The sequence below is a fragment of the Talpa occidentalis genome, unplaced genomic scaffold, assembly GCF_014898055.3.
Source record: "Talpa occidentalis isolate TD23 unplaced genomic scaffold, MPIMG_talOcc4v2.1 talOcc4.17, whole genome shotgun sequence".
Lineage (NCBI taxonomy): Eukaryota > Metazoa > Chordata > Mammalia > Eulipotyphla > Talpidae > Talpa > Talpa occidentalis.
This window is the reverse complement of record NW_023601754.1, coordinates 44,943,053-44,967,764: the sequence shown is the minus strand read 5'-3', so window position 1 is coordinate 44,967,764 and position 24,712 is coordinate 44,943,053. Positions and strand designations below refer to the sequence as shown.

Genomic DNA, 24,712 nt, shown 5'->3' with positions numbered 1-24,712 from the left:
GTCGGGGTCGACCCGGGTGGGCGAGGCGCGCGCCCGGCCTCGCTCCCGTCCCGCCCCCCGCGGCCCCCGCCGAGCGCGCGCGGGGGTTGGCGCGGCCGCGCAGGCGCGCGAGGCACAGCGGGCGCGCGGGCCGGCCCCGGGGCCTCCATGATGGAGGAGCGAGCGGCCGCCGCGGTCGCCGCCGCCGCCTCCTCCTGCCGCCCGCTCGGCTCCGGCGCGGGCCCCGGCCCGACGGGTGCGGCCCCGGCCCCTGCCCCGGCCCCTGGCCCCGGCCCGGCCGGGAAGGGAGGCGGCGGCGCGGGCAGCCCCGGGCCCACCGCGGGGCCGGAGCCCCTGAGCCTGCCCGGGATCCTCCACTTTATCCAGCACGAGTGGGCGCGCTTCGAGGCCGAGAAGGCCCGCTGGGAGGCCGAGCGCGCCGAGCTGCAGGTGAGCGCCGCCCGGGACCCCCGCCCCCCGCCCGGCCCGGCCCGGCCCGGCCCGGCCCGGCCCGGCCCGGCCTCACCCGCCGCCGCCGCCGCCGCCGCCATCTTGGAGCAATGGCCGCCGGGACGGCCGGGGGGGCGGGCGGGGACCGCACCGGCCGCGGCCCGGACTCGGGGGCCGCCCGGGGGGCCCTGAGGGCCTCCGAGCGGCTCGGGGCGGGGGCGCCGCCGGGGACCCGCGAGAGAAGGGGCGCGGGGGCCTGAGCCGGGGGGAAGTGAGAGCGGGAGCGAGCGCCGGGCCGAGGGGTTCCGCGACTGGGTTCCGCGGGTCACCCGAGGGAACTCGGCAGAGGGGGATGTGGCCCCTCGGAGGATGCCGCGGGGCTGGACACGCACACGGTGCCCAACCAGGCGCTGCTTGGAGGTGGAACCTGATGGGCTCGGGTGGGAAAGAGGGGGTGTCGTCGGGAGAGCAGGTCACGGGCCGAAGGGAACCAGCGGAGTCGGGAGAGGAAGTCAGGAACTCGGGAGGGGGTGTGTTTCGGAACGTGGGGGGCGGGGGACTGAAAGATAAAAGAGTGAGGACTCTGGCCATTAAGAGAAGGACCTCGAGAGGGTCCCGGGATGAAACTGGGCGCCGACCCATCTGAGGAGGAAACTTCGGGGAGCCTGGACAGGTGGCGGCAGAGTCCTGGGAGCCGTCCCAGGGGTGGAAGCATGGACAGGACAAGGCCATGCCCGTGTGGAAGAGCTTGAGAGAGACAACTCCAGTTTGAGGGTGTGGGGGATTGGGGGTGATAGTCCTGAGCTGGGAGGTGTGTGTAGGATGTCAGGTCGCGAACTCTGGAGTGGATTGGAGGGCGTGTCAGTCATGTCCAGCCTGGAGATGAGGGCAGTGAAGAGGAAGGGGGGGGGTGGCAGGAAAGAAGAGGGTATGAGGTGTGAGGAGGCATCTGGCAAGGACCCTGGGGGAGATGTGTTTAGGCAGTTTCTGGGGCGTGACCCCGTGGCTTGTGGGACTGCTTGGGAGAAGAGTATGACCTGGGATGATATTTGGAAGAGTGAGGAGCTGGACTGGATTTGGGGGCCTGGGGAAATGTGGGTCTCTTGAGAAGGTGTCCAAAAGAGCCTGGGCGTCAGGTTTGTGGGGTTCTGAAGGAGTTCGGGGACAGGCGTCAAGGGGTGTGAGGGTTCCTGTGCTGGTGTCAGTACTTGCTTCCAGCAGCACACCTTTCCCCTCTCATGGATTTTTCTTCTGAGCAGAGGTGAATATCCAAGGAAATAGCTGGAGAGTGTTTTGCCCATAGGGTCATAGAGCGCATTCCACTGTTCTCTGGCCCCCACTGGGCTCTTAACTGTGTGGTAGCTGAGACTTGGGGTTGAGGTGGGAGAAGAATCCTTGCATAAATGCTCCTCAATTTTGTGTCTCACTGTGCATCTGGAGCTCTTTCCCCGCATACATGGTCGCATGGTCTCCATACCCCACTAAGTAGGCAGGGCTGTTGTCATTGTCTCCACTCAGCAACAGTGATGGTAGCTGTCATTTATTGAGCATATATTACGTGCCAGCCACTGTATGAAGTGTTTTAAGATGTATGGCTTAATCCCTGCAACTTTCTGAAAGGGTTGGTGATATTATGCTCCTCCTCCTTCCCATCTTTTTAAAAATAATCAGAAGAGGAAATGGAGACTTTGAGAGGGTCAGTAATTTATCCAGAGTGACAGTTTGTGGGGGCAGAGCTGGTCTGTGGGCCTTCAAGCCCAAGCTCTGTACCTCTCGCCACCCCTTCCAGATGCGAAAACTTCCCAGTGAGCTCAGTGGCCTCCTCAGAGTTGTCCAAGCTGTCATAGCAAAACGGGGGTGAATCTTGATCTCCTGAACTTGGTGCCAGTGCACCCCCACATTACCACCTCTTTGAATTGAGAAGATGTGTGTTTATTCTTGGAGTTTGAGAGGAATTTGTGGATGGCACCCGCTTAGACTCTGTCTTGGGGCAGCGTTCTGTTACATAAGTAAAATTCAAAGGTCTCGGAAGGGTGTATAGCCAGATACATGGGAGTGAAAAGGGTATCTGTGCCCCCCCCACACCGCCCCATCCCTTTTCTCCCCAGCTGCGAATGCTTTTGCATGTGAGATATATGAGATCATACGTTCTGTATCATTTTTCGACTTTTTGCACACAGTCATGTGTCTTGGGGTTCCTTTCATACCAGCACAGAGGGGCTCTTTCTGGTTCTTTCGATAGCTGCATTCCACAGGATGTTTGTGCCATAGCTCATGTTCTTTGACTCCCGTTGGTGGCCTCTTATGTGGCCTCCAATTTCTTCCCATCAGAAACGGCTTGCAGCATCGATCCTCGTATCCCAAAGAGAACGCAGCAGCTTGAGGGGTGGGGTAGGATGGATGTGTTTATGAAACGGTGAATGGTGCTGCTAAGTTGTCCCGTGTTTACACTCCCATCAGCCTCTTTTTCCAGATCTCTGCTGGAGCACTTATCACTTACAGAGGTGTGACTTCTCCCCGCTAAGACCCAGACTTTGTCAGATTTTTGATGAACTCGGAATGCCTTTTCTCCCAACAGCTGAGTCCGACTGCTCCTGGCAGCCAGTGCCCAGCAAGTCTGTGCTGAATGCCAGAAAGGCAGCCCCAGAGGTCCTGTTGTGGGGGAGAGATGAGAGCATGGAGTGGTGGTGGAGCTGTGGCCTGATAAGGAGCAGGACTGCCAGGTTGGGGGGGTGTCCTGAGAAGCAGGTGATGTGGTTTCTGCCCTCGGGAACTTCCAGGCTCACAGAGGAGGCTGCAGAGATGCTACGTGTTCATGCACACTTGCATCCTGATTCTGTGACCCTGCCCACAGTGGGTGGCACTTGTGGGATGGAGAGCTCTTTGAGGACAAGAGGAACTTCTTGGGGGGATCTGAACTGGCCCTTCATGTGGGAGCGTGTAGGAGTGTAGTGCCAGCAGAGGTGTAGGCGGGTCCCTCCCCTCTGCCAGCCTCACGGGGACTTTGAGGGCTCCGTGGGACTCCTTCCTGCCAGGAGGCACTGATGCTTGGGAACGAGATGGGAGGCCAGATGGGACCGAACTGTGACCCCCTCCGGAGGGACAGCGACAGGAAGATGGGCAGCAGCCCCTGGGAGACAGTGCCGCTCAGTCTCTGGGGAAGGAAGCCTTTGAGAAGCTGCCTGGCTAGAGCCGAACAGCCGGAGGAGAGGCGGTGTCTCAGAATGGTTCTGGGGGTGTGTGTTCTAACATTCTGGCCAGGGGGAATAGCAGTGGGTGGATTTGGGGTGGGCTAGAGAATGTCCAGATCGCAGGCCCTGCCGACCTAGCAGGGCACTCCATGGGCAGCTGCAGGGCGGGAGCGACCGACCACCCACAGTCCCCCTTTTGGTGGGATTCCTCGGACTTGGAACACTTCAGACAATACTTTGGTTCTCCTTTCTCCTTTCTTTGCCAGAGGAAATGGGAAGGGGACACCAGCAGGGTGGGCGCTTGAGTTTGCATCCTTAGGAGATAGATGAGGGCCTGGCGTGTGGCACGGAGAACATGGGACACTGAGCAGTGGGGAGACTGGTTGTGATTCCGAACTCCGCTTTCTCCCCTCCGTGGACCGCCAAGGCTCACCATGTGTTTTCAGTCCTGCCTCTGGATTGCCCCGGATCCATTCATTCCCCCGCCAGCGTCTCCTCTGGGCCGCTGTCACCTCTCTGTGGGATTTCTGGGATTGACTCCTCCTGTGACTGGCCTCTTTGCCTTTAGCTTTGTTACCCCTCCCCCCCGCCTTTTGGAGTTACCTTTGTAACCTGCAAATCTGATTGCTTCCCTAGTGTGCTTAAAACCCTGCAGTGGCTTCCCCTGTGCTCTTGGGGAAAATTTCAGACTCACTCACAAGGTCTGAGGTCCTTTGTTAGGCCCACATGCTTCTCCACCCTTCCTTGCTTACCCTTTACATGTTCTGATGCCACCACGCTGGCCTTCGACAGCTCCTTCAGCCCACCGTGGCTCTCGTCTCAGTCCTCTGACTGCACATTTCACTCCCCTTCTCACCAGCCTTCGGTGCTGAACTCCTCCTGCCTCCCAAAGTGGGTGGGGCGTCCCTCCTCCCATGACGCCCTTTCTCCCTCGCTGTGGCCAGGCACACTCTGCTAGTCGGTGCTCCTGCTCTTCGGTCCCTCTCCTTCGTTGCCCAGCGCTCACCAGATCCTCGTGGGCCGTCACCGGGCAGTGTGGGTGGCTGCCTGGCCTGCTGGATGCCCAGGGGACAGGGAGGATAGGGAGCCAGTCACTGCAGGCTTTTGTCTGGGGAGAGGCCTTTTCTTTCCCTTGCCCCCACTTTCTGAGTCACTGACAGGCGATTTGGGTGACTGATAAGAGACACAGAAGACAGACATTCCCACTTGAGAGATGTTGCTCACAGGCGGGTATGCCTGTCTGGCCCTCGACTGTCATAGGTGTGTGTGTTGCTTTGAAGTGCAGAAGGAGAAAGTAGGGGGTGTCCTGTTCTCAGGGCCAGGTGAGCTGTATTTTCCAGGGCATGCCTCGTGACATATTTATTTATCCATTGTTTGCCCCACACCGCCTGGTGCGGTTCTCTGTCCTCTCTCTGTAACAGTGTCGGGTGCACAGTTGGAGCTGGATCAGTATTTATGGAGGAAACGACTGATGGGTGATACTGTGTCATGCGTGAACGCGTGTCTGTCCCTTTATATTTTACCTAAAGGAAGCTGCGAGGCAGTCATGCCTGCAGGATAAATCCCTAGAAGCAAAACTCCTAGGACAAAGGAACGTGCATTTAGTATGTTTATGAAGAGGTCAGGTTGCCCTCCTGCAGGGAAGAGAGTCATTTCATGACCCCGTCAGCAGTGCCGGTTGTCCTGCCGGCCAGCACTGGCGTGACTTGGCTCTGTTAACCCAGGGAGAGCCTGGTCTCTGGAGCCAGCGGGCTGTGCTTTGGGCATGTGGCTGTTCAGTGCTCCAATGCCTGGGGCAGAGGCCAGGGCCTTACAGCCTCAGGAGAGGGAGAGCTGTGTGGGTGGACACGGTCCTAGTGAGGCTTCGAGCTTGTTCCCAGCCTGGACGAGGTGTCTGGGGCCAGACTGGACCCTGGGGCAAGCTCGTGATGGCGGGATTGGCTCCTGGGAGGCACAGCTACCAGGGGCAGGGGCTATAAACTACAGATATCCCTACTTGGTGGGTCTCAGGGCCCACAAGAATCCTGGCTTCCTGAACAGGGCCCGTATCAACCTGCCAGAGAATGGATGGGGACAATAAAAATGCTTAGAGGTAGGAGCTGGTGTTTATTAGCCTTCGTCTGTGCTAGGCCTTGGAATGACAGCAATGGAACACGTGGGCAGGCACTCTCAGGAGCCCCATTTTGTAGAGAGGGGACAGTGGAGGCTCAAAGAAGACTGATAACCCTCCTGAGATCAGACAGCAGCTAAGTGGCCAAGCCAGGCCTAGTGCTCAGGCTGGAACAGTGGAGCACTTGGGGAGAAGCCCTGCACTCGGGCTTCCGGAACATGGTCAGGGGCCAGGATCCTGCCTTGAAGGCCATTGGTGCCATGTCTCCAAACGACCTGTTGACAGACTAGAGCAGACGGGGCCGCCCTTGCCAGCAGACGGTGTGAAGTGGTTGGCAGGGGCCCCGGGTCAGGTCTGTGCCACGTCTCCCTTCGCCTGGGCAGACTCCAGCGGGCCGCTTGTCCCCACAGTGGGGGCTGAGTGGTAACGCGGTTGGATTGGAACGGGAGCCAAGTCGAGCCACCCACTCTTGTCCCTGAGCTCCAGAAGTAGCTCCCACGCCTCGGAGACAGATGCTCTGGTAGAAATAGTGAGACGCCACCTCCACCAGCACCTGCCTGGTGTGGGGGAGGGCGGGGCTGAGCATGCCAGCCTCCCCTACCTTCGCCTCCAGCACTTCTCCCCAAAGGGCAGGGACCAGGCTGGGCCCATTTTAATTTCTGGGCCTAGAGGCTCCTCTTCGGCTCTTTCACCAGGCTGACATGGCAAAGGACTGGCTGTAGGCCCAGTGTGCTCTCTCCTGGTGCCACTGGGCTTGGCTCATGTCTTAAGGCCATGGAAGGGCTGCTGTATGTCAGTCACTGCGGGGCAGGGTCTGGAGCTGACTGGACCTGAGTGAGTGGGGGACTCTCCTCAGTGATCTGCTCTCCTGTTTTGCACTCCCCTCCGACCTGTCAGGCTCAGGTGGCCTTCCTCCAGGGAGAACGGAAAGGGCAGGAGAACCTCAAGACTGACCTGGTGCGGCGGATCAAGATGTTAGAGTATGCGCTGAAGCAGGAGAGGTGAGCCCTGCTGCCCTGCTCCTGCCTCCCTGGGGCAGTCTCCGGGCAAGAGGCAGCTGGATCAGGTGGTTGCCCACCCCTGGTCCCGTGGGTCTAGGCGAGGCAGACAGGACAAGACGGGAGTCGGGATGCCTTCTTGTCATGCTCTCCGCCGTGATGGTGGCCCCGTCTCACCTGTCCCTTCCGGGGCACACAGGAGGCTGCTGGGGGTGGGGGTGGGAGCACTTCTCCAGGGACAGCTGGAGCAACGCAGTCGGCCTGACTAGGAAGAGTGGGCACTCACGATGCGGTGCCTCCAGTGCCAGGCTGCTTCCTGGGGAGGCAGTTCAGCTTCAGATTGAGGAGGATGGAGGGCGGAGGCCCAGGGGGTGAGGTTCCTGAGGTGAGTGCTGGCCTTGTCTAATTTTCTGTCTCTCGTTTGTTAATCATTTACTTTAGAGCCAAATATCATAAATTGAAGTTTGGGACAGACCTGAACCAGGGGGAGAAGAAACCAGATCTGTCGGAACAAGGTACCCCGCTCTGACCCTCACCTTCCCTTGCAACAGTACTGGATGTGCCAGAGTGGACAGGTGTGCCGGTGGCCACCTCTTCCCCACCTTGCTCCCCGCAAGCAGAGCTGATGTGGGCTGGAAGGGGTTGAACCCCACTCTGACAGGTCTGGCGGGGAGGGTAGTGGTGAAGAAGACCGTCCTGCCTGTGTCCTTCTGTGAAGTAGAGACAGACACAAAGGGTCCCTTTTGGTGTAAGCCCCTGGAACAGGACTCAGTTCCCCAGCAGGGAAGCGAGGAAGAGAGTGCCAGGTACATGAGAGTGTCGCCTGGGAGTGAACAGAGAGCCGCTGGGGTGACCGGGACAAACTGTGAGCCTCACGAGGTGGGGGCCTCTTGTCAGGGCCTTCAATGCTCAACTACTGGGGATTGTTGTCCTTCGTGGCAGGCTCTGTGCCAGGACACAGTTCTCAGGCCCCGGCTATTGTTTATTGGTGTAGCTTGGGCACCCCGCCAGGCCAGAGTAATTGTCCGATAAACATTTGATGAATCAAATAAACAGATTATCTCACTTAATCTTCACAACAGTCCCAAGAGGCAGATGCTGCTATTAACAACTTCATTTCTCAGAAGAGGAAACTGAGGCTTAGTAAACTGACCTGCTGAAGGTCACGCAGCTAGGAAGTGACAGTGCTGAACTTGAACTAGGAGAGTCTGCCTGCTCCCAGAGCCCACCAGCTCTCTGCACAGCAGAACAACTAGCCCTGAGCCTCAAGATGGCGGAGGCGGGTGGTGGTTTGGGGACTGACCCAGTCAGGAGGCCAGAGGTGCAGAGGGCAGGGCAGGTTTCACATACTCTCAGGAGATGATACTGCAGGACTCGTGACAATGACTGACATAGATTGGAGGGCGAGGGGTGCGTGGTGGTACCCTACGACATGGCAGTGCCCTGCCTCTTCTCTCCATCCTGCAGTCTCCAATGGCCCGGTGGAGACGGTCACCCTGGAGAATAGCCCGCTGGTGTGGAAGGAGGGGCGGCAGCTTCTCCGACAGTGAGTGTGCAGAGGGCTGGGGGCGGGGCGGGACATGTTTGGCTTTGGAGATTAGCCTGAAGCCTTCCTGTCCTTTTTGGGGACACTGAACTATCAGGTTCCTGGCTGCCATGGCTGAGCTGGCCTGTCACCCGGTGGGTGGGGCCTTGCCTGATAGTTGCATTGAGGAGGCAAACATGGGGCACCGCCACTCTTGGGAAGCAGCCCCAAATGCTTCTGTGACTTCTTTCCCCAAGGGTAATGTTATTTTTCACTACCAACGAGACGTGTGTGTTCAGGAGACTTGGGAAATACAGGGAAGCACAAAGAAAACAGAAAAAAATCACTCATAATCCCACCACCCAAGGGATTTCCTGCCCTCGTATATCCATCTTGGCTTGTGTCCCTTCCATGGCTGTGTATTTGTGTCTGTGTTTTTTAGTCTTTAAACTTTTTAAAATTTTTTTTTGCATTTTGAAAGGGTAGGTTTATTAGGAAAAAGGAAAAAAAAAAAAGGCTTGCACAGATACAGGTGGGCAGAGATGCATTTGGAAGGGGCAGATTTAGTAAGAAGAGGCACCTGCATAGATGGTCTTAAGGCAGATCTGCTGTTTTGTGTTTTTTAAAAGACAGGATTCCCCTCTGCAGTGCTGTGTGATGCACTCCTTTTGTCAGATCCGTGGATATCTTTCACATGATGGTCTGCCTTGTGGGCGAACCAGAACTTTTCTTTAGCCCTTTTTGTGTATTTGTTTGAAGTGGTTTTTGTAGGCAATGTGACAAACAGCAGGAAGTTATCTGTCCATACCCTTGACTTCCTTAAGCTAAGTATTGGAAGTGCATTTGCTCCCTTAGTACACGAGAGGACAAGATAGCTGGCCACATGCACCACGTGCCTGCCACGCATCTGGCGCTGAGCTAAATGCCCTGTGCACACTGATTCCCGCATCCTCACAGATGAAAACCAGGTGCAGAGAGGGCCTCTTTTTGCTCAAAGTCACACAGCTTTGGGGGAGGGTCTGAGATGTGGTCTTAGGAGTCTGCCCTACAGCCCCCTTCAGCTCATGCTTCCCTTCCCGGCCCTTGGCTGGGGGAGGGCGAACCTCAGATCCACACCCGCAGGCCCCGGGGTGAGGCCGCTGGTGAAGGCCAGTGTGGCCCTCCCGTGCTGGCAGACTTGCTGAGGGACAGGCAGGGTCGTGGGGAACAGAGTGGGCTGAAGGAGCTTCTTGAGGACCAGCCAGAGGCTGTGTCTCACTCCTTTTGAAGCTGCACTTGCCTTCAGTTGAAGTTGTTTTAAAGCTTTTAGACCAGTCCTAGCTGGCTTCAATTTTTAAAATTGCACAATTAATCAGTACTCATTTGTAGGAGTAGAATAAATTGTACAAGCTCCACTGACAGTCCCTGATCTCATTCTCGGAGCTCTCTTCTGCTAAGTTCGGGCCTGTGGGAGGCGCTGCTCGCGGCGTGTGTGATTTGTCCTTACCACGTCAGTGAGCGTATGTTCCCTTTTTTAAAACAGACACTTGAATTGTACAGAACACATAGCTTAGGATTTTCCTTTCAGCCGTTTCTCATGGTCCTCTCTCCTGGGCACTCTGCTTCGCTTACTTGCTGCCCGGCGTCCCCATTACAGGACGTGTGGCTTGGCCCGGCGCTTGGGCTCTCCCAGCCAGCAGTGGTGGGACCAGCTCTCTGCGGCCGCATCCTGCCCGCACGTCCTGGCTCCCACTGAAAGCTGTCTTGAGAGCGAAAGAGCGGCATCGGGGTCAGCTTCCCTAAAAGCACTGGCCTGAGGTCTGTGAAGGCTGTACCTGTCCTGCCTCCTTGCAGGTACCTGGAAGAGGTGGGCTACACAGACACCATCCTGGACATGCGCTCCAAGCGTGTGCGGTCCCTGCTGGGCCGCTCCCTGGAGCTGAACGGGGCGGTGGAGCCCAGCGAAGGCCCCAGGGCTACACCAGGTCCTGGGGGGCTCAGTGGTGGGGAGTCGCTGCTGGTGAAACAAATCGAGGAGCAGATCAAGAGGTGAGGCGCAGTGCATGTCTGTCCTCCTTCCTCCCGAAGAAGACCCATGTCGGGAAAGTCAGCAGTGCTCGGGAGGCTCTGGGGCCCCCTCCCTCCTGGAGTACGCCTGGCACCTTTGTTCTGGGACCCTCTGTCCCTTTGTGGTGGGGGCCCCTGGATTCCGGTCTGGGTCCCCTGCGGCCTCGCCAGTGTGCTGTTGTGCAGCAGAGCTCATCTCTAGGTGGTCCTCCCAAGGCTCAGGCCTGGTCACTGGCCACGCGGAGGGTGCCCCTGCTAACGGCAGACCCTGGGCCATAGGCCAGGACCTTCGGGAAACACAGCGCCCCCCTCAGGAGCTCTTACTCCTCCATCAGTAGTCGTCGTTCACCGACATAAATGACTGAGTGTGGCGCAACGCTGGGTGCTGTGAGGGTGGAGGTGGAGGGACGTGCAGTGGCAGCAGTAGGCCTACTCTTGATGGAGGGCCAGGAGCTCCTCGTGGAGGTGGCATTGGCCAGACCCTGAAGGGAAGGCACAAGGAGGAGCTGGAAGGAGCGTGTCCAGACAGTGAGACCAGCAGGGTAAAGGTTCTGTGAGGGGAAGACTCAGCATGTTCCGGAAGCCCCAGAGCGCCAGCGTGGCTGCACCCAGCGAGCACGTGGGGCTTGTGGTCTGTGGTGAGGCGGAAATCTCAGGAGTTAGATCAGACCGGGCCTTGAGGGTGTGATAAGGAGTTTGGATTCTACTAACAGTTTGGGGGTTAGTGGTTTCAGCAGGTTGTCACGTGGTATAGTCTGCTTCAGGCAAGGGAGGTTGGTGGGGGGAGTCCCACGCTGTCCAGGTGAGAGGTCTGGGGGTGAAGTGGTCAGCTTCTTAGAGGTTTTTAGGTTGCAGTTGACATAATGTAAAAGATTGGGTGAAGGTGAGGGAGAGAAACTAGGGGTGTCTCCGGATTTGGTTTGAGACTGGGTGGGGCAGTATTGACTAAGATGGAGAAGGTGAGAAGTGGTTTGTGAGGGCCTGTTCCGGACAGGTGAAGTGTGAGGTGCTGTGATGACACCTTTCCCTGCACCCTAGGGTGTGGAGCCGCCAGCCCGGAGCTGGGGGGCAGGCATTTGACTGCCAGACTCCCTGGTTCTGCCACTTGCAGACAATCTCTGAAAGCCGAGGGACTCTGGGAAGAGTGTAAGTGTCACAGAGGAAATCCAAGGATGGAGTCCCTGGCTTAGGGGGGCCCAGAGGAACAGAGGAGGCTGAGCCTGCAGCCAGTGCTGGGAGCAAACCTGAGGATGCTGCGCGGCTGAACCCAAGAGAGGAGCTGTGGGGGAGGAGGGGTGGCCAGCAGCCAGAGGTCAGGTCTCTACCCTGCGCCCTGGCAGTTGACAGCTTTCCGGAGCACCAACCCACTGGCAGTAAAGGAGGATGTTTGCATTCATTTGAGCTTTGGAGTCCTTCCCTCTTTCCTCCCCTGGAGTGGGAGTAGGCAAATAGCCCCTTTGCTAGAACCGGCCATCCAGCTGGAGGCATTGAACAGAGGGCCAGGAGGTGGAAACAGGAAACCCAGTTGCTGGGGGAGTCCCTGCTAGGATGGCCGTGGGCCTGCCTTTGAGGAGCAACCTGTCCCGCGCCTGGGGGTAGTCTCTGCCACTTGCCTGACCTGCACTGGTGGTTTGACCAGGACCTCAGGGACAAAGCTGTCGAGTCAGCAGCACTTCTGTCCAGCTTTTCTTCTGACTTGGCACATAAGGGAAATGTGTGGTCAAGGCTGAAGGCTCTTTAGACCGCAGTGTTCCTGGTTCAATGAGGAGTTGGGCTCTGTCATGGGCCAAATGAGGGTTTGAGTTGACTCTGGAGCAGAGGGTGGGACCCGGGCCTCTAGGGATCAGTCAAGGCTCCCTGGGCCAGAGTGGGCTCAGTCCCCCGAGAGCTGGGTCCAGCCTCTGGCCAGCATACTGTAGTGCCCTCCTATGTGGGCTTTGTCACCTGGCAGGAATAATGTGCCCTCTGCCCTGCTGTTGTGGACAGGAATGCGGCGGGCAAAGATGGCAAAGAGCGCCTGGGCGGCTCGGTGCTGGAGCAGATCACCTTCCTGCAGAACTGCGAGGAGGAGGACAGTGATGAGGACGACGAGCTGGACAGTGTGCAGCACAAGAAGCAGCGTGTGAAGGTGAGCTGGGCCCCAAGTTGTGCCCTTCCTCTGCCCCTTCTCCACGTGGACCCCTGTTCTGCGCATCAGCCTCAGCACGCCTCTGTGGGTAGGGCCTGGGGCCACACTTGGCACCTCTGTCCCTTTTAGAGGCGCCTGGTCTTCACTGTCAGGGCCACACCAGTGTCCTGGACTCCCCCATGCCACTTCCTCCGTCCTCCCTCTTCCAGCTCCAGGCGTCTTTTCTGGGCTCTGTAAAGGCCTGCACCAGCGCCCCGCGGCGCACTCTCCAGCCCGGCAGGTCCGCTTGGACAACGTGTGGGATGCCTGGGCTCCAATCCCCTGATAGTGAGCGCCAGGCTGGGACTGTGTCTTCTCGCTGTTCTCTCCCCGGCATCCTGACAGGGTGTGGGGGGTGGGTTCTCTGTGAGGTTTATAAATTGAAGGGTGTGACTGGGCCCTGCGTTCAGCCTGGGTGGGACGGGGGGCTCAGCCTGGTGCCATTTTGGGGCCCAGTGGGGCTGCGTAGGATGTGAAGGTACAGTCTGCCAGCGGTGCCCAAGGGGTACAGTGTGGATGGCAGCTTGGTCTGGCGTGGCAGCACGTCCTGACATGCCGTGGGCGTGTCTGTCCACTGAGCATCCATTTGGGCTTTCATGCACCTGCTCTGTGCCAGCAGCAGGACGGGGGCACACAGGTGTAGTCCCCAGTGTAGAGGAGCTCGTGGCTGGCAGTCGACTTGTGAGTGGTCACCGGCAGAGGGCGGGACATGCCCCCACAAGGGGGGATCTGCGGCAGGCAGCCTACAGAATTCTGTAACCTGGTCTCCCCACAGAACTCCTTCCCTCCTTCGGCCCCACTTCAGACGCTCCTCCAGTTGTCTTCGGACTGGCCCTTGCTTCCCTTCCCCACAGGGTCTGGCGTCTCCCCTGAGGTCCCCTGTCCTGAGCCGGACCCCTCCTCCCTTTCTGATCAGGGGGCTCTGTGCAGCCTGCACTGGCCTCTGCTGGGTCACCTGTGTTCCCAGGTGACTCAGCACTGGGCCCCCCAGGTGAGGTGCTCTGTGAGCACTCTGAGTGGAGGGGATACGCAGAATGCAGGAATTGGGGTGAAGGGAATGCCAGGTGCCTCTGAGCCTGGGCCCTGTGGTACTACTCCTGTGTCCAGATTGCCTGATCCCACCTGCAGTTGTAGGGGTTTCATGCTCTTTTGAGGTCTTACCTCAGCCACGTCTCAGAGACTAGCCCACTCCTCTCTGCTCCTCCCATCCGGACCATCGCTGACTTCTTATGCCGTTGCTTGTCACCACTCTCATCCTGCTGTCCTGTGGCTGCCCCTGTGGGGGCCTTGCGCCTTCACAGGCCCCATCTCCACACAGCAAACCTGCAGTGAGGCTTAGGAGGTGGGAACCCAGACATGCATGGCCTCCTGTGACGCCGGAGTGACCGCTGGCTGGCCGCCTGGTTTGGGCACGTGGTTCTCTTTGTCTTAGCTTCCGTTTCCACAGTAATTCCTGTTTCTGGATGATCGAGCATTTAATTAAAAGGAGTTTACGCACGGAAAGCCCTCGGCGGCTCTCAGCAGCGCGGTGAGCAGTAGCGGCTCTGCTTGTCCCAGGCAGATGTGCTTGTGCTGGGCCCTCTCGTGGGCCCATCAGCGCTCCCATCATGGCCCCCACTCCTGTAGAGCCCCGGCCCTGGCCTCCCCGCCATACTGTGTCACCCTAAACCTGAAGTTTCCAGGAAGGGCAGAGGAAGGCGCCGGCTCCCACACCTCTGCTCCTCCCATGCAGCCAGAGACTAGCCTCTCATGATGCCTGAGAGGTGTTGCCTCAAAGTCTTACCTTCCTGACCTAGCTTAAGGTAATGGGCCTGTGGGAGGGTAGGGGGCCCTGTCCCCCAGGAGTTCACAGTCAGGCAGAGGCTGGCCCCATGGATGCCCAGGATGCAGCCAGGCTCCTTCTACCCCAAAGAGATGCTAGTTGAGTGAGTGGTCACCCAGATCCCAGGGCTTGGTGGGTGGACTAAGTTCAAATACCAAGATTGCCTTTTTTTTTTTTTTTTTAAAGATTTATTTATTTATTTATACAAGCACTGGGTACAGTCAGGAGCGCAGGAGGGTGAGAGAATTCACCAGAGCCAGAGCAGGGAACAGAACAGGCAGACTGACGAAATACACTGCTGAGGGGAGCAGCAGGTGCGGCAGGAGAGGTCTGCGCGCCATGTGGGACCCTCACCCGGTGGCTGGGGAACGAATTGGCGCTGCAGAGGCTGCGGGCAGCTTGGCCACCCAGTGCTCAATTGCTGCACCACCGGGGAGTCCCCCAAGATTGCCTTTGATAATTCTAGAACACTCTTGAGCCATCTAGGTGCAGATTTGGAGGTTCCAAGTTCCCAAACCCTGGACGGTTCTTTGGGGGAAACGTAGTGCTGCTTAGCCATAAGAGGGTACAGGGCCTTCGGCACGAGCCACTTTGCCAGGCTGTGTGTTCAAGGTGTCGGTGTGGAAGCTCCTGAGTGTACGGGTCGGGGAGTCAGGAGACAGGCTTGTGCTGCTGCTTCCGTGAAGAGGACTGAGGGAACTCAGCACTGTCTGGGGAGGGACCGTGCAGCTGCGCTCGCTCACAGCAGCGCATGCTTGTTGTCTGAGGACAGAGGTCCAGCCAGTGGATATGGCTGGGGGCCCGGGCAGCACTCCCTGACCATCAGGCATGCCTTGGACCTGGTGACCTGCAGCAGGATCTTCACGCTGCTCAGCCTTAGTCCCCTCCTGCACATGTGGAAGAGTAGTGACCACTGCGGGGTAGTGATGAGGCAGGAGGCGCTCGTTCAGTGTCTGGTGCATGGAGACTGGCTCAGGGTTCGACCAGTGTTACTGCTGCTGCCATGTGCGGATCTGGCCCTCTTGCTTTGTATGCCACTTTAAACACAAATGTATCTCACCCCAAGTAGGAAATCCCACTTTTCTTCATGAGAAGTACTATGCTGGGGTGGGGAATGGTGTGCAACCGCTGGGGGGGGCATCATAGCTACAGGTGGAGGAGGAACGGGTTTCGAATGTCAGGCTGGGGAGCTGACTCCCATCCCTGGCCCTCTCAGTCTGCAGTTCATGAAAATTCCCAGCAGGGGGAGCACTGGGCATCCCCAGGGAGCTGGTTTCTATGCTGCATTGGTCTAAGGAGGGCAAAGCTGGGCGAGACCCGGGCCAGGAACACTGTGTTTCTCTGTTCTCAGAGCCCCGGGTGGGCTTGCGCTCTGGGCCAGATCCCCCTGACCAGGGTGGTTTCCTCCATGCCCCAGCTTCCATCCAAGGCCCTGGTGCCTGAGATGGAGGACGAGGATGAGGAAGATGACTCAGAAGATGCCATCAATGAGTTTGACTTCCTGGGCTCAGGAGAGGACGGGGAGGGCTCTCCAGACCCTCGGCGTTGCACCGGAGACGGGACCCATCACGAACTGGGTGAGTTGAGGCTCTTCCGACCAGCCTTTCTCACCGAGGGTGGTGGAGACATCTTGGGTCCTACCCCTTCCACACATAGCTGCCTGCAGCTGTTTCCTGTCCATGTCTCCACCGGACGGATATGCTTCCGGAGAGGAGCGTGGCCAAGGAGCACAGAAGGCCCAAGTCACGGTGGCCAGGCCTCTTGTCCCTTCCCTAGAAAATCCCCATGGGGATGCCGGCAGGCCTGGCTCTTCCTGCAGCAGGCCTCCAGCCTGCCACACAAGCGTACAGGTCTAGGCGGACTGCAGGGAGGGGGCAGGATGAGGACCTGCTCACAGCCAGAGGGGGCGAGCAGATGGGGCAGAGCGTCTTCCTCCCATGACTCTGAGCTCCCAGGCCCCGGGTTGTGTGGGCTGAGTGGAGACAGAGGCCCCGGCAAGGCAGCAACTCACCCACAGCCCCGCGGAGGGTCCCAGTTCATTCTGTCTCAGCCCATTGCGGATCGCTTCCTGGTGCGCCCTGGGGCCAGGGCAGGCCCATACGTGCAAGAGAGGCTTTGGGGTGGAGAAGGCGGCACATGCATGTGGCTGGGTTGAACTGGGGGGTGACTTCTGCCCTGTGTCCTGTCCCTGCAGAAAGCCGGCGAGTCAAACTCCAGGGAATTTTGGCTGACCTACGGGATGTGGATGGGCTGCCCCCTAAAGTGACCGGCCCCCCTCCTGGCACACCCCAGCCCCGGCCGCATGAAGGTAAGAGGCCTCCACCCGTCCAGTCCCGCGGGGCCCGTGGCAGAGGGAGGCTGCAGAATTAAGCCCAGGACTCCTATGTCCTCAGGGCCGAGGCCCAGCCTCCAGTCTGCAGGCTCCCTGTCCCAAAAGTTGGTCTGTCTGTCTGTCTCTGTCTCCCTCTTTTTGTCTGTCCTGCCCTGTCTGTCTGCCTGTCTCTCTCTGTCTCTTTCTTTCCAGCTGTGATTCTTGATCTTATCTTCTCCCTGTCTTTCTTCCTCCCTCCTTATCTCTCTCTCTTGGCTTCTGTCTCTCTCTCTCCCCCTGCGCCCTCTGCCCCTTCCTGCCCCTCCCCCTACCAGGTTCCTTTGGCTTCTCCTCAGACGTTTTCATCATGGACACTATCGGGGGCGGGGAGGTGAGCCTGGGGGACTTGGCAGATCTCACCGTCACCAATGACAACGACCTCAGCTGTGATGTAAGTTCTTGGGGTGCCCCACCCCTGCAGGTCCCCATCGGCTATCTCTCGCAGGGCCAGCACTTGCCAAGCTCCCTCCTGCACTTAGCACGGTGGTGATGTGGGGTGGTTCAGCAGCCCACCATGTTTTACAGCGAGGGGCAGGTAGACTTGCAGGATCACTGAGCACAGAGCCTGGAAGACTCTGGAGCCCTTGTTTTTTTTTTTTTTTTTTTTTTTTAAGATTTACTTTTATTTATACATACAAGAGCTGGGATGTAGACCAGAGGTACGGGGGCGGGGGGTGAGAGGATTCACCAGAGACAGAGTGGGGAGCAGAACAAAGAGATTGACTGGAATCCACTGCTATGGGAAGCAGCGAGGAGACAGGAGAGGTCTGCTGCGCCATGTGGGTCAGCTTCCTGGCCAGGTATTGAACTCCTGCTGCAGTGGCTGCGGATAGCTTGATAGCGCTGAGACTTGAATCCCTGCGCCACCAGGAGCCCTTATCTTAATTGCGCTGCCAGGCTTCTCAAGGCCACACTCCCTCCCTCCCTTGGTGCATGCACCTCAAGTCCAGGACCCACCATGGTCAGGGAGGTCACCCACCCTCCGTGCTGGAGGGCTGAGTCTAAATACAGTGTCAGGAGAGGGGCTCTGGGCTGGCAGCAGCGTGGTCTGCGCAGGAGGGAGGACAGAGCTGACCTTTGCGGAGAAGGTGGCGTCAATCCAAAAGAAGCCAAAAGATGAGCCAGTCTGGGGTGAGGGCCTGATGGTGCCAGGGGACTGGAAGGGAATGATACCTGAGGCCTCTGTGCTTAGAACCAGACCCATGGTGGGCCCTAGACATCAGGCACCTCCAGAGGGGCCTGAGGCAGGACACACCCCACGCTCTCAGCCGGACCTCAAGTGGTCGGTGACGCCGGTGAGATCGGGAACGGAGCAGAAGGTTTGAGGGTCCTGGTTCATTCTGTCTCTGCCCATTGTGGATTGCTTCCCAGTGCGCCCTGGGGCCAGGGCAGGCCCACATGTGCAAGAGAGGCTTCGGGGTGGAGAAGGCAGCACATGCTTGTGAGGCTTTGCACTCTGGGCCAGAGCCCCCTGACCAGGCTGGTTTCCTCCATGCTCCAGCTGCCATCTAAGGCCCTGGTGCCTGAGATGGACCAGTGACCATGATGACCCTGCCACTGGGCTCCTTTGCTCCCCTGAGGGAGGGAAAACCAGACGACGGCAGATTCTCTGGCTCTGAACAACTGTGGCAGAATGATGACTGAGGCGGGGCCCTTAGGACAGAGATCTTGGGGTGTAGGGCTTGGTCAGGTGCAGACCCATTGATCTGGGGTCTAGGTACTGAAGCCTGCATGGCAGTTTGCTCACCTTTTCTGAGGGGCCCTCCCTGGCTCCCCAACTTGGAGATGGCACCACCATGCCCCAGGCTGTGTGCGGGGTCTCTGAGATGCCCCCAGAGGCCTCTGGACTCCCCTCCCCAGCCCTGCCCGCTCTGCTCTTGTCCCCAGCACCAGCGAACCTCCTGTTTCCCTGAGACTTCCTCTTGACCTCTTAACCTCTCTCCCTGCAGCCCGGGCTTCCCTTGATCCCAGCCTCCCCTGCGATGCCCTGTCATCCCCCCTGCCCCAGGCCCTACCGTTGCTCCCCATTTCTTTTCAGTTGAGGTGCAGATTTGCTGAAGCTGGCTCTCCAGGGTGGCCTCTCTGCCCTCGTCTGCCCACCCCCACCCCCCTTTCTGCTTCCTAGCTGCCTCCTGCCGCAGGTCGGTTTGGTTACGCAGTTTCCCTCCTCCGTCCCTCTCCTTACCTGGTCCTGCTGATTTGTCATTCCCCCAGGAAAGCCTTGTGGACCCCACAGAGGAGGGCAGGCTGCCAGTTACCCCCCGCCACCCTTCCCGCCCCCCGTGCCAGGAGTGTGTAGTCGTGTGCGCTAGTAGGATGATCTGATCGTCTCCCTGGCCCCTCTGAACTGGGGGAGCCCAAGGGTTCCTGCTCACCTTTGCTCACCCAGTCCCCACATGTTGTAGGAACTTGTTGAGTGAGAGACGAGGAAGGGGAGAGCGTCAATGGGAGGCCCATTTTGTGAGGCTGTTCCCCAGGGCTCTGAGCCAGAAAAAGACGAGTCCTTGGGGTCCTGGGTGCCGGCGCTGGCATCATATCTGTGGGACTGGCGGGCTGGACGGGAAGACACTGAGGCAGCTCCCCTCCGCCCCTCCAGCTGTCTGATAGCAAGGATGCCTTTAAGAAGACCTGGAACCCCAAGTTCACCCTGCGCTCACACTACGATGGCATCCGCTCTCTGGCTTTCCACCACAGCCAGTCAGCGTTGCTCACCGCCTCGGAAGATGGCACCCTCAAGCTCTGGAACCTGCAGAAGGCCGTCTCGGCCAAAAAGTGAGGGCCACGGCCACAGGGGTGGGGCACAGGGCAGGGTGATGGGTAGGGGAGGCTCGGTGACATCTGGCTCCTCTTTCTCTCCCTAGGAATGCTGCACTAGATGTGGAACCTATCCATGCCTTCCGGGCTCACAGGTAAGGAGGCTGTCAGCCCACCGCCATCCCAGGGAATCATGGCAGGAGGCGGGGCAGCAGAAGGGCTCTGAGGCCCTTCCAGACCCTTCCTGATTCTCAGCACAGCCCCTTGGAGGAGGAAGATGACAAGGGGGTGGGGACGGCAAGGGCCAGACAGCTTGCCTCGTGGCACCCCTAGAGCCCTGGCGCTGAATTCCTTTGGGCCGGAAGCATCCTAAATGCTGACTTGAAGGTTTGGGGGAGAGGGCAGCAGGAGGGGTGAGCACCGAGTTCTCTATCCCTGCCCCCACCCTCTGTGTCCTCCAGGGGCCCTGTGTTGGCAGTGACCATGGGCAGCAACAGTGAATACTGTTACAGTGGTGGGGCTGATGCCCGCATCCACAGCTGGAAGATTCCAGACCTCAACATGGACCCTTACGATGGTTATGGTGAGGACAGGCCCCGCCCCCCTCCTCTTCCCTCATCCGCACCTGCTGGGGCCCTTCCACTCCATCAGACCACACCGTGCCTAGCAACATAGGTGCAGGGAGGGGCACCAAGGCTGCTGTCGGGCCCAGCGTGGGCCGGTGTGGCTCAGCCTGTGGTGAGGGGGGATAAGATGAGGCTAGAGTGCAACAGAGGGGCAGGCCTCATGGAGTAGCCAGTGACCAAGCCGGTGACTGAGCCCACTCAGAGTCAGCGCGTCACCGGCACATGCCAAGGGGACACGTGCTCAGGGTGTGGGGCACGGTGTATTGAGTGGGGCAGAGAGGTGAGTGAGCAGGTTGTGGAGAGTTTGCTCTTCAGCTTGGGTGCCTCCAAGAGCTGAATGCAGAAGTGAGCAGACTCTTCTCCTCAGGGCCTATCCCTGCCCGTCTCACGAGGAGCCTTTTGATCTCATACACTGCGCCATGCTGTCGTGGCAGAGTTCAGGAACATGTAGTTTTCTGGAGAAGTGCCTCACCCTGTGAAAGGTCAAGGGCCAGTGGGTGTTGGCCGGGCCTGACCAGAGCCCCCCATGTGGATTCAGTGACACGGAGGCATGGTGGAAACAGCTAGAGGACTTTGGGGGGACCGGGCTTCGGTCAGAGAACACTTGGACGGAGGGCAGGGCCACTCGCCGGGGCCAGGCTGCACAGGGTCCCCTGACCACAGAGCCACCTGTTTCTTTGCCCCAGAACTGAGTGCTGAGAAGTACATCTCAGGTGTTTACTTTCTGCCAGATACTACTCTGGGCCCTGGGGGCACAGCAGTAAACAGAGGGAAATCTTTACCCTCTGGAGAGTCCATTTCTGGGGTACCATCAGTCCCCCAGAATGTTCCCAGAAGGGCTAGTGGACAGCAGTGAGCAGCTTCTGGGCACAGGTCCCAGGGGTGGCGGTTCTTAGGGCACGAGGATTCTGGCTGCGCAGCGTCAGCCCTGCCGCCAAGGTGTGGGCAGGGCTGGTGCTCTGGCCTTTCAGGATGGACAGGCAGCCCTGACCCAGCCACTTCCTCCTTTCGGTGGGTACAGACCCCAGTGTACTGAGCCACGTCCTGGAGGGCCACGCGGATGCTGTGTGGGGTCTGGCCTTCAGTCCCACCTCCCAGCGCCTGGCTTCCTGCTCAGCCGACGGCACCGTCCGCATCTGGGACCCCAGCAGCAGCAGCAGCAGCAGCAGCAGCAGCAGCAGCCCTGCCTGCCTCTGCACCTTCCCCACAGCCAGCGGTGAGCTCACACAGGCGCCCGGCAGAGCTGGAGGCCCAGGCCAGGGTGACTGGTTTCGAGGGCCCGCCCTCAGGGCAGGACCCGCTCTGTTAGGCAGCTTTCCTCTCTCCCCTCTGCCCTCAGATCACAGCATCCCCACCTCAGTGGCCTTCACCAGCACCGAGCCTGCCCACATCGTGGCCTCCTTCCGCTCTGGTGACACCGTCTTGTATGACTTAGAGACTGGCAGCGCCCTCCTCACGCTGGAGTCCCGGGGGAGCAGCGGTAAGAAGCCCTGCCAGAGGCTGGGATCTGAATGCCCCATTTCCTCCTGTGGCTTTGGTGACTGGTGCCCAGTCAGCTGAAGGTGGCTCCCCTACCCCCTTGGGGCTCTGAGCAGGAAGCAGATAAGGCTTAGGCACTGCCCAGACAGACAGCAGTGTCTTGGGAGGGCTGAGAGGGAAGATGGCCAGGGCCTGCCTGGTGGGGCAGGCAGCACATGTCCATGTCCAGCAGCTCCTTCCCACCCTGACGAGGGCACAGTGCTGGTCGGACAGATGGAGCTCTGGTGTCCTCCTACCATCCAGGCACAGGGCAAGGCTTTGGAGATTGAGGTTCTCCTCTTGCCTTTGTCCCGGTCTCCCTGATTTCCCCCGTTTCCGTCCAGGTCCCACTCAGATCAACCAGGTGGTGAGTCATCCAAATCAGCCCCTCACCATCACTGCCCACGACGACAGAGGCATCCGCTTCCTGGACAATCGAACAGGTGAGCCCCAGCCTTCCCGCCCAGCCCCTTCAGCCCACCCACCTGTGCTCACGGAGGCCAGGGGTGAACCATCTCAGAGGGCAGAACCCCAGGTCGTCCTGTTGGAGCATCCCCACCTACTCAGATCAGGTGGTGCTCAGACTGGAAAACAACCTGCCCTCCCCACCTCCAGGGAAATCGGTGCACTCCATGGTTGCCCACCTGGACGCGGTCACCTGCCTAGCCGTCGACCCCAATGGCGTATTCTTGGTGTCAGGAAGTAAGTTGGGGCCCTCCTGGCTCCTAAGAAAGAGACCTGGGCACTGGCCCCGAGTGGGTGCTCTGGGGGCCCTCTACCGCTAGGGGTGGTGGGAAAGTTTACCAGCAGGGGCCAGAGCTTCTTGGTGGGTGGAGTAACGTCACCGTGGAGACAGCAGCCCCACGCACCTGCGCGCAGCACAGGGTCAGGTCTGCCTAGCCTGCACGTGTCCTGGGGGGCAGGTAGGAGGAGGGGCAGAGAGAAGCCACACAGCTCCCTCTCACAGCCTCGTGGGTTGTAGGGTTTGGACTCTTGGTCCCCGTAAGGATTTTCAGCATTGGGGTGGGACTTGGATGGAAGAGGGGGTGAAGGGTACGTGCTGGCAGCCTGGGGAGGGGAGGCCTGACCCCATGAGCCCACCATAGGGAGAAGGGGCTTCCACATACCCCACTGACCTTGGCAGGCCCCATGTAGGTTGTCAGGGAGCAGGTGTGTGCAGGGATGGAGAGGGCCCAGTGGGCTTGCAGCCAGCGCCCCCAGAGCCGCTGTTTCCAGGGAGCACGGTGGAGGGGTGATCATGAGGTCATGTAGCTGCTCACTCTGGCACTCAGGACAGGGGTGGGCAGAGCACCAGCACCCGCCTGACTTCTCAAGCACAAGTCAAACCCCCAACCCCCACACCCCCTCATCCCCTGTGGCCAGAGCCCCCAAAGCCATTCCAGTCTCTGGCGTCCTGTTCCACCTCTTCTCCCATGTGGTGGTTGCGGTCACATTTTCCCCCCAGCCTAAAAGGCTCCTCCCACACTCCTTTGGCCATTCTGCCTTCACTCACCTGACCACCTGAGTTACTCGTTTTCTTGTTTACTGTCTCCCCTCCCCCACCACCCGTGAGTGGCAACACCAAGGGGCAGGGAGATTGGCCTGTTCCATTCTCTGCGCGCCTCCCCCCCCCTCCCCGCCCCACGTCCCTGGTAAATACTTGCAGACTAGATGGAAATGACGGCGGGGACAGAAGGTTCCTTGCAGGCTTATGGCCGAGGTCACTGGGCAGAAGGGGGCAGAGAAGAGGATGGAGCCCCTGCCCAGCTGAGGCACTTCCTGGGATGGGTCTGAGTGAGGAGGCGGGGCCCCCAGGGGTGTCTGGTGACAGCACCCCCTGCGCGTCCCCCTGCGTAGGCCATGACTGCTCTCTGCGCCTGTGGAGCCTGGACAACAAGACGTGCGTGCAGGAGATCACGGCCCACCGCAAGAAGCACGAGGAGGCCATCCACGCCGTCGCCTGCCACCCCAGCAAGGCCCTCATTGCCAGTGCTGGCGCCGATGCCCTGGCCAAGGTCTTCGTATGATGCCCGCCTGGCCCCGCCTTGGTCACCGAGCTGGCTGGGGAGCGGGGCTGGGCGGCTGGGACTGAGGTGAGAAGCTGGGTGGATGGGGGTCTTGACCTGGCAGGGCAGAAACACCTTGCTTCCCCTGCCCCCAGCGGAGGGTGCAACGTCCCATAGCACAGCTGCAGTTGGGGCACCCTGGGCTTTCAGAGGAGGAGACCTGGAGGGCCCCAGGCGCCACCTGACCCCTTGTACGTGGGGACCGGTTTGTGGAGGTGGTGGTCCAGCCTCCTTCCCTGTCACGCAGGTCGCTCCGCCTCTTCCTGCTGGCCTGGGGCCTGGTGGTGCTAAGAGTCCTTCCCCAAGAAGGCAGTTTGGGACGCAGCCTCCCCCAGGACGCACCCTCCAGGATGGCCCCTGGGAGAGTCCGCGCGGGACACCCGCTCCTGGTCTCTGAGCTGCCTTCCTGGGCCAGCACGTCAAGGCTGGGTGTCCTTAGGGGTCAGCTTTTCCAAGATGCCAGAAGGTGCCAGGCTCTCTGAGCTCTCCATCGTCCTGGACCGGGGTGGGAGCTGTGCTGGGAGGAACCCCAGCCACCATGCACGGGGACTGTGGGGAACCTTGGGCCAGTTGAACCACGGGCTGTCCTTGGTGGGGTGTGGGGCCTGATTCGCCCCAGAGGCACCTGTGGTCCACTGCTCTCCCCTCGAGTCCCTCTACACACTACCCAGCGCCTCCGGGCCAGTAACTGCCTGGGAAGCCGGCAGGGCCCCAGCTCCCGAGGCAGCCCTCCGTGGGCTTGCCCGATGGGAGAAATGGCCTTCTCTTGCTCCTCCCTGGGGCACGGAGGGTGGGGTGGCGTCCCCGGACCCTCCAGTACTCCCTGTATATCTGTATAAATAAATGGGATTTTAATGGAGCCCCGTCCCCCATGTTATCACTGTGTGATAGTCTGTCGGTCTCCTCTCCTGCCCTCCGCTCTCGCCCTCTATTTATTTCACTCTTTTCTGGGTTCCACCCTGTGCCCTCGGGCCCCCTTCCTGGTTCCTGTTTATAAGCCCCATTCCCTCTGCCCAGGACTCGTATGTGAAACTTGTCTCAATAAACCTTTGGAGTAAGATGGGTGCTGTGCTGACTATTGAGGGTACG

The 24,712-nt window shown here is 59.4% G+C and overlaps 1 protein-coding gene across 3 annotated transcripts; it reads left to right on the top strand.

Annotated features, from left to right (window-relative positions):
- Positions 1-147: 147 nt before the first annotated feature.
- On the top strand, positions 148-24,712 carry STRN4 (striatin 4). Of its 3 annotated transcripts, XR_005126147.2 has the most exons (18): positions 148-429; positions 6,628-6,731; positions 7,170-7,243; positions 8,196-8,274; positions 10,087-10,281; positions 12,286-12,427; positions 15,706-15,865; positions 16,483-16,596; positions 16,935-17,050; positions 19,256-19,431; positions 19,521-19,568; positions 19,875-19,996; positions 21,061-21,255; positions 21,379-21,519; positions 21,902-22,000; positions 22,173-22,259; positions 23,415-23,650; positions 23,871-24,712. XR_005126147.2 is itself a non-coding variant. In XM_037516837.2 (17 exons), exons 1-17 carry the CDS (start codon positions 148-150, stop codon positions 23,582-23,584), a joined length of 2,283 nt encoding a protein of 760 aa, XP_037372734.1. In that variant the 3' UTR covers positions 23,585-24,712. The 3 variants fall into 3 exon arrangements, 2 of the variants coding, with proteins under 2 accessions (XP_037372734.1, XP_037372733.1); XM_037516837.2 differs by having other exon boundaries at positions 16,956-17,050; positions 23,415-24,712; XM_037516836.2 differs by having other exon boundaries at positions 23,415-24,712.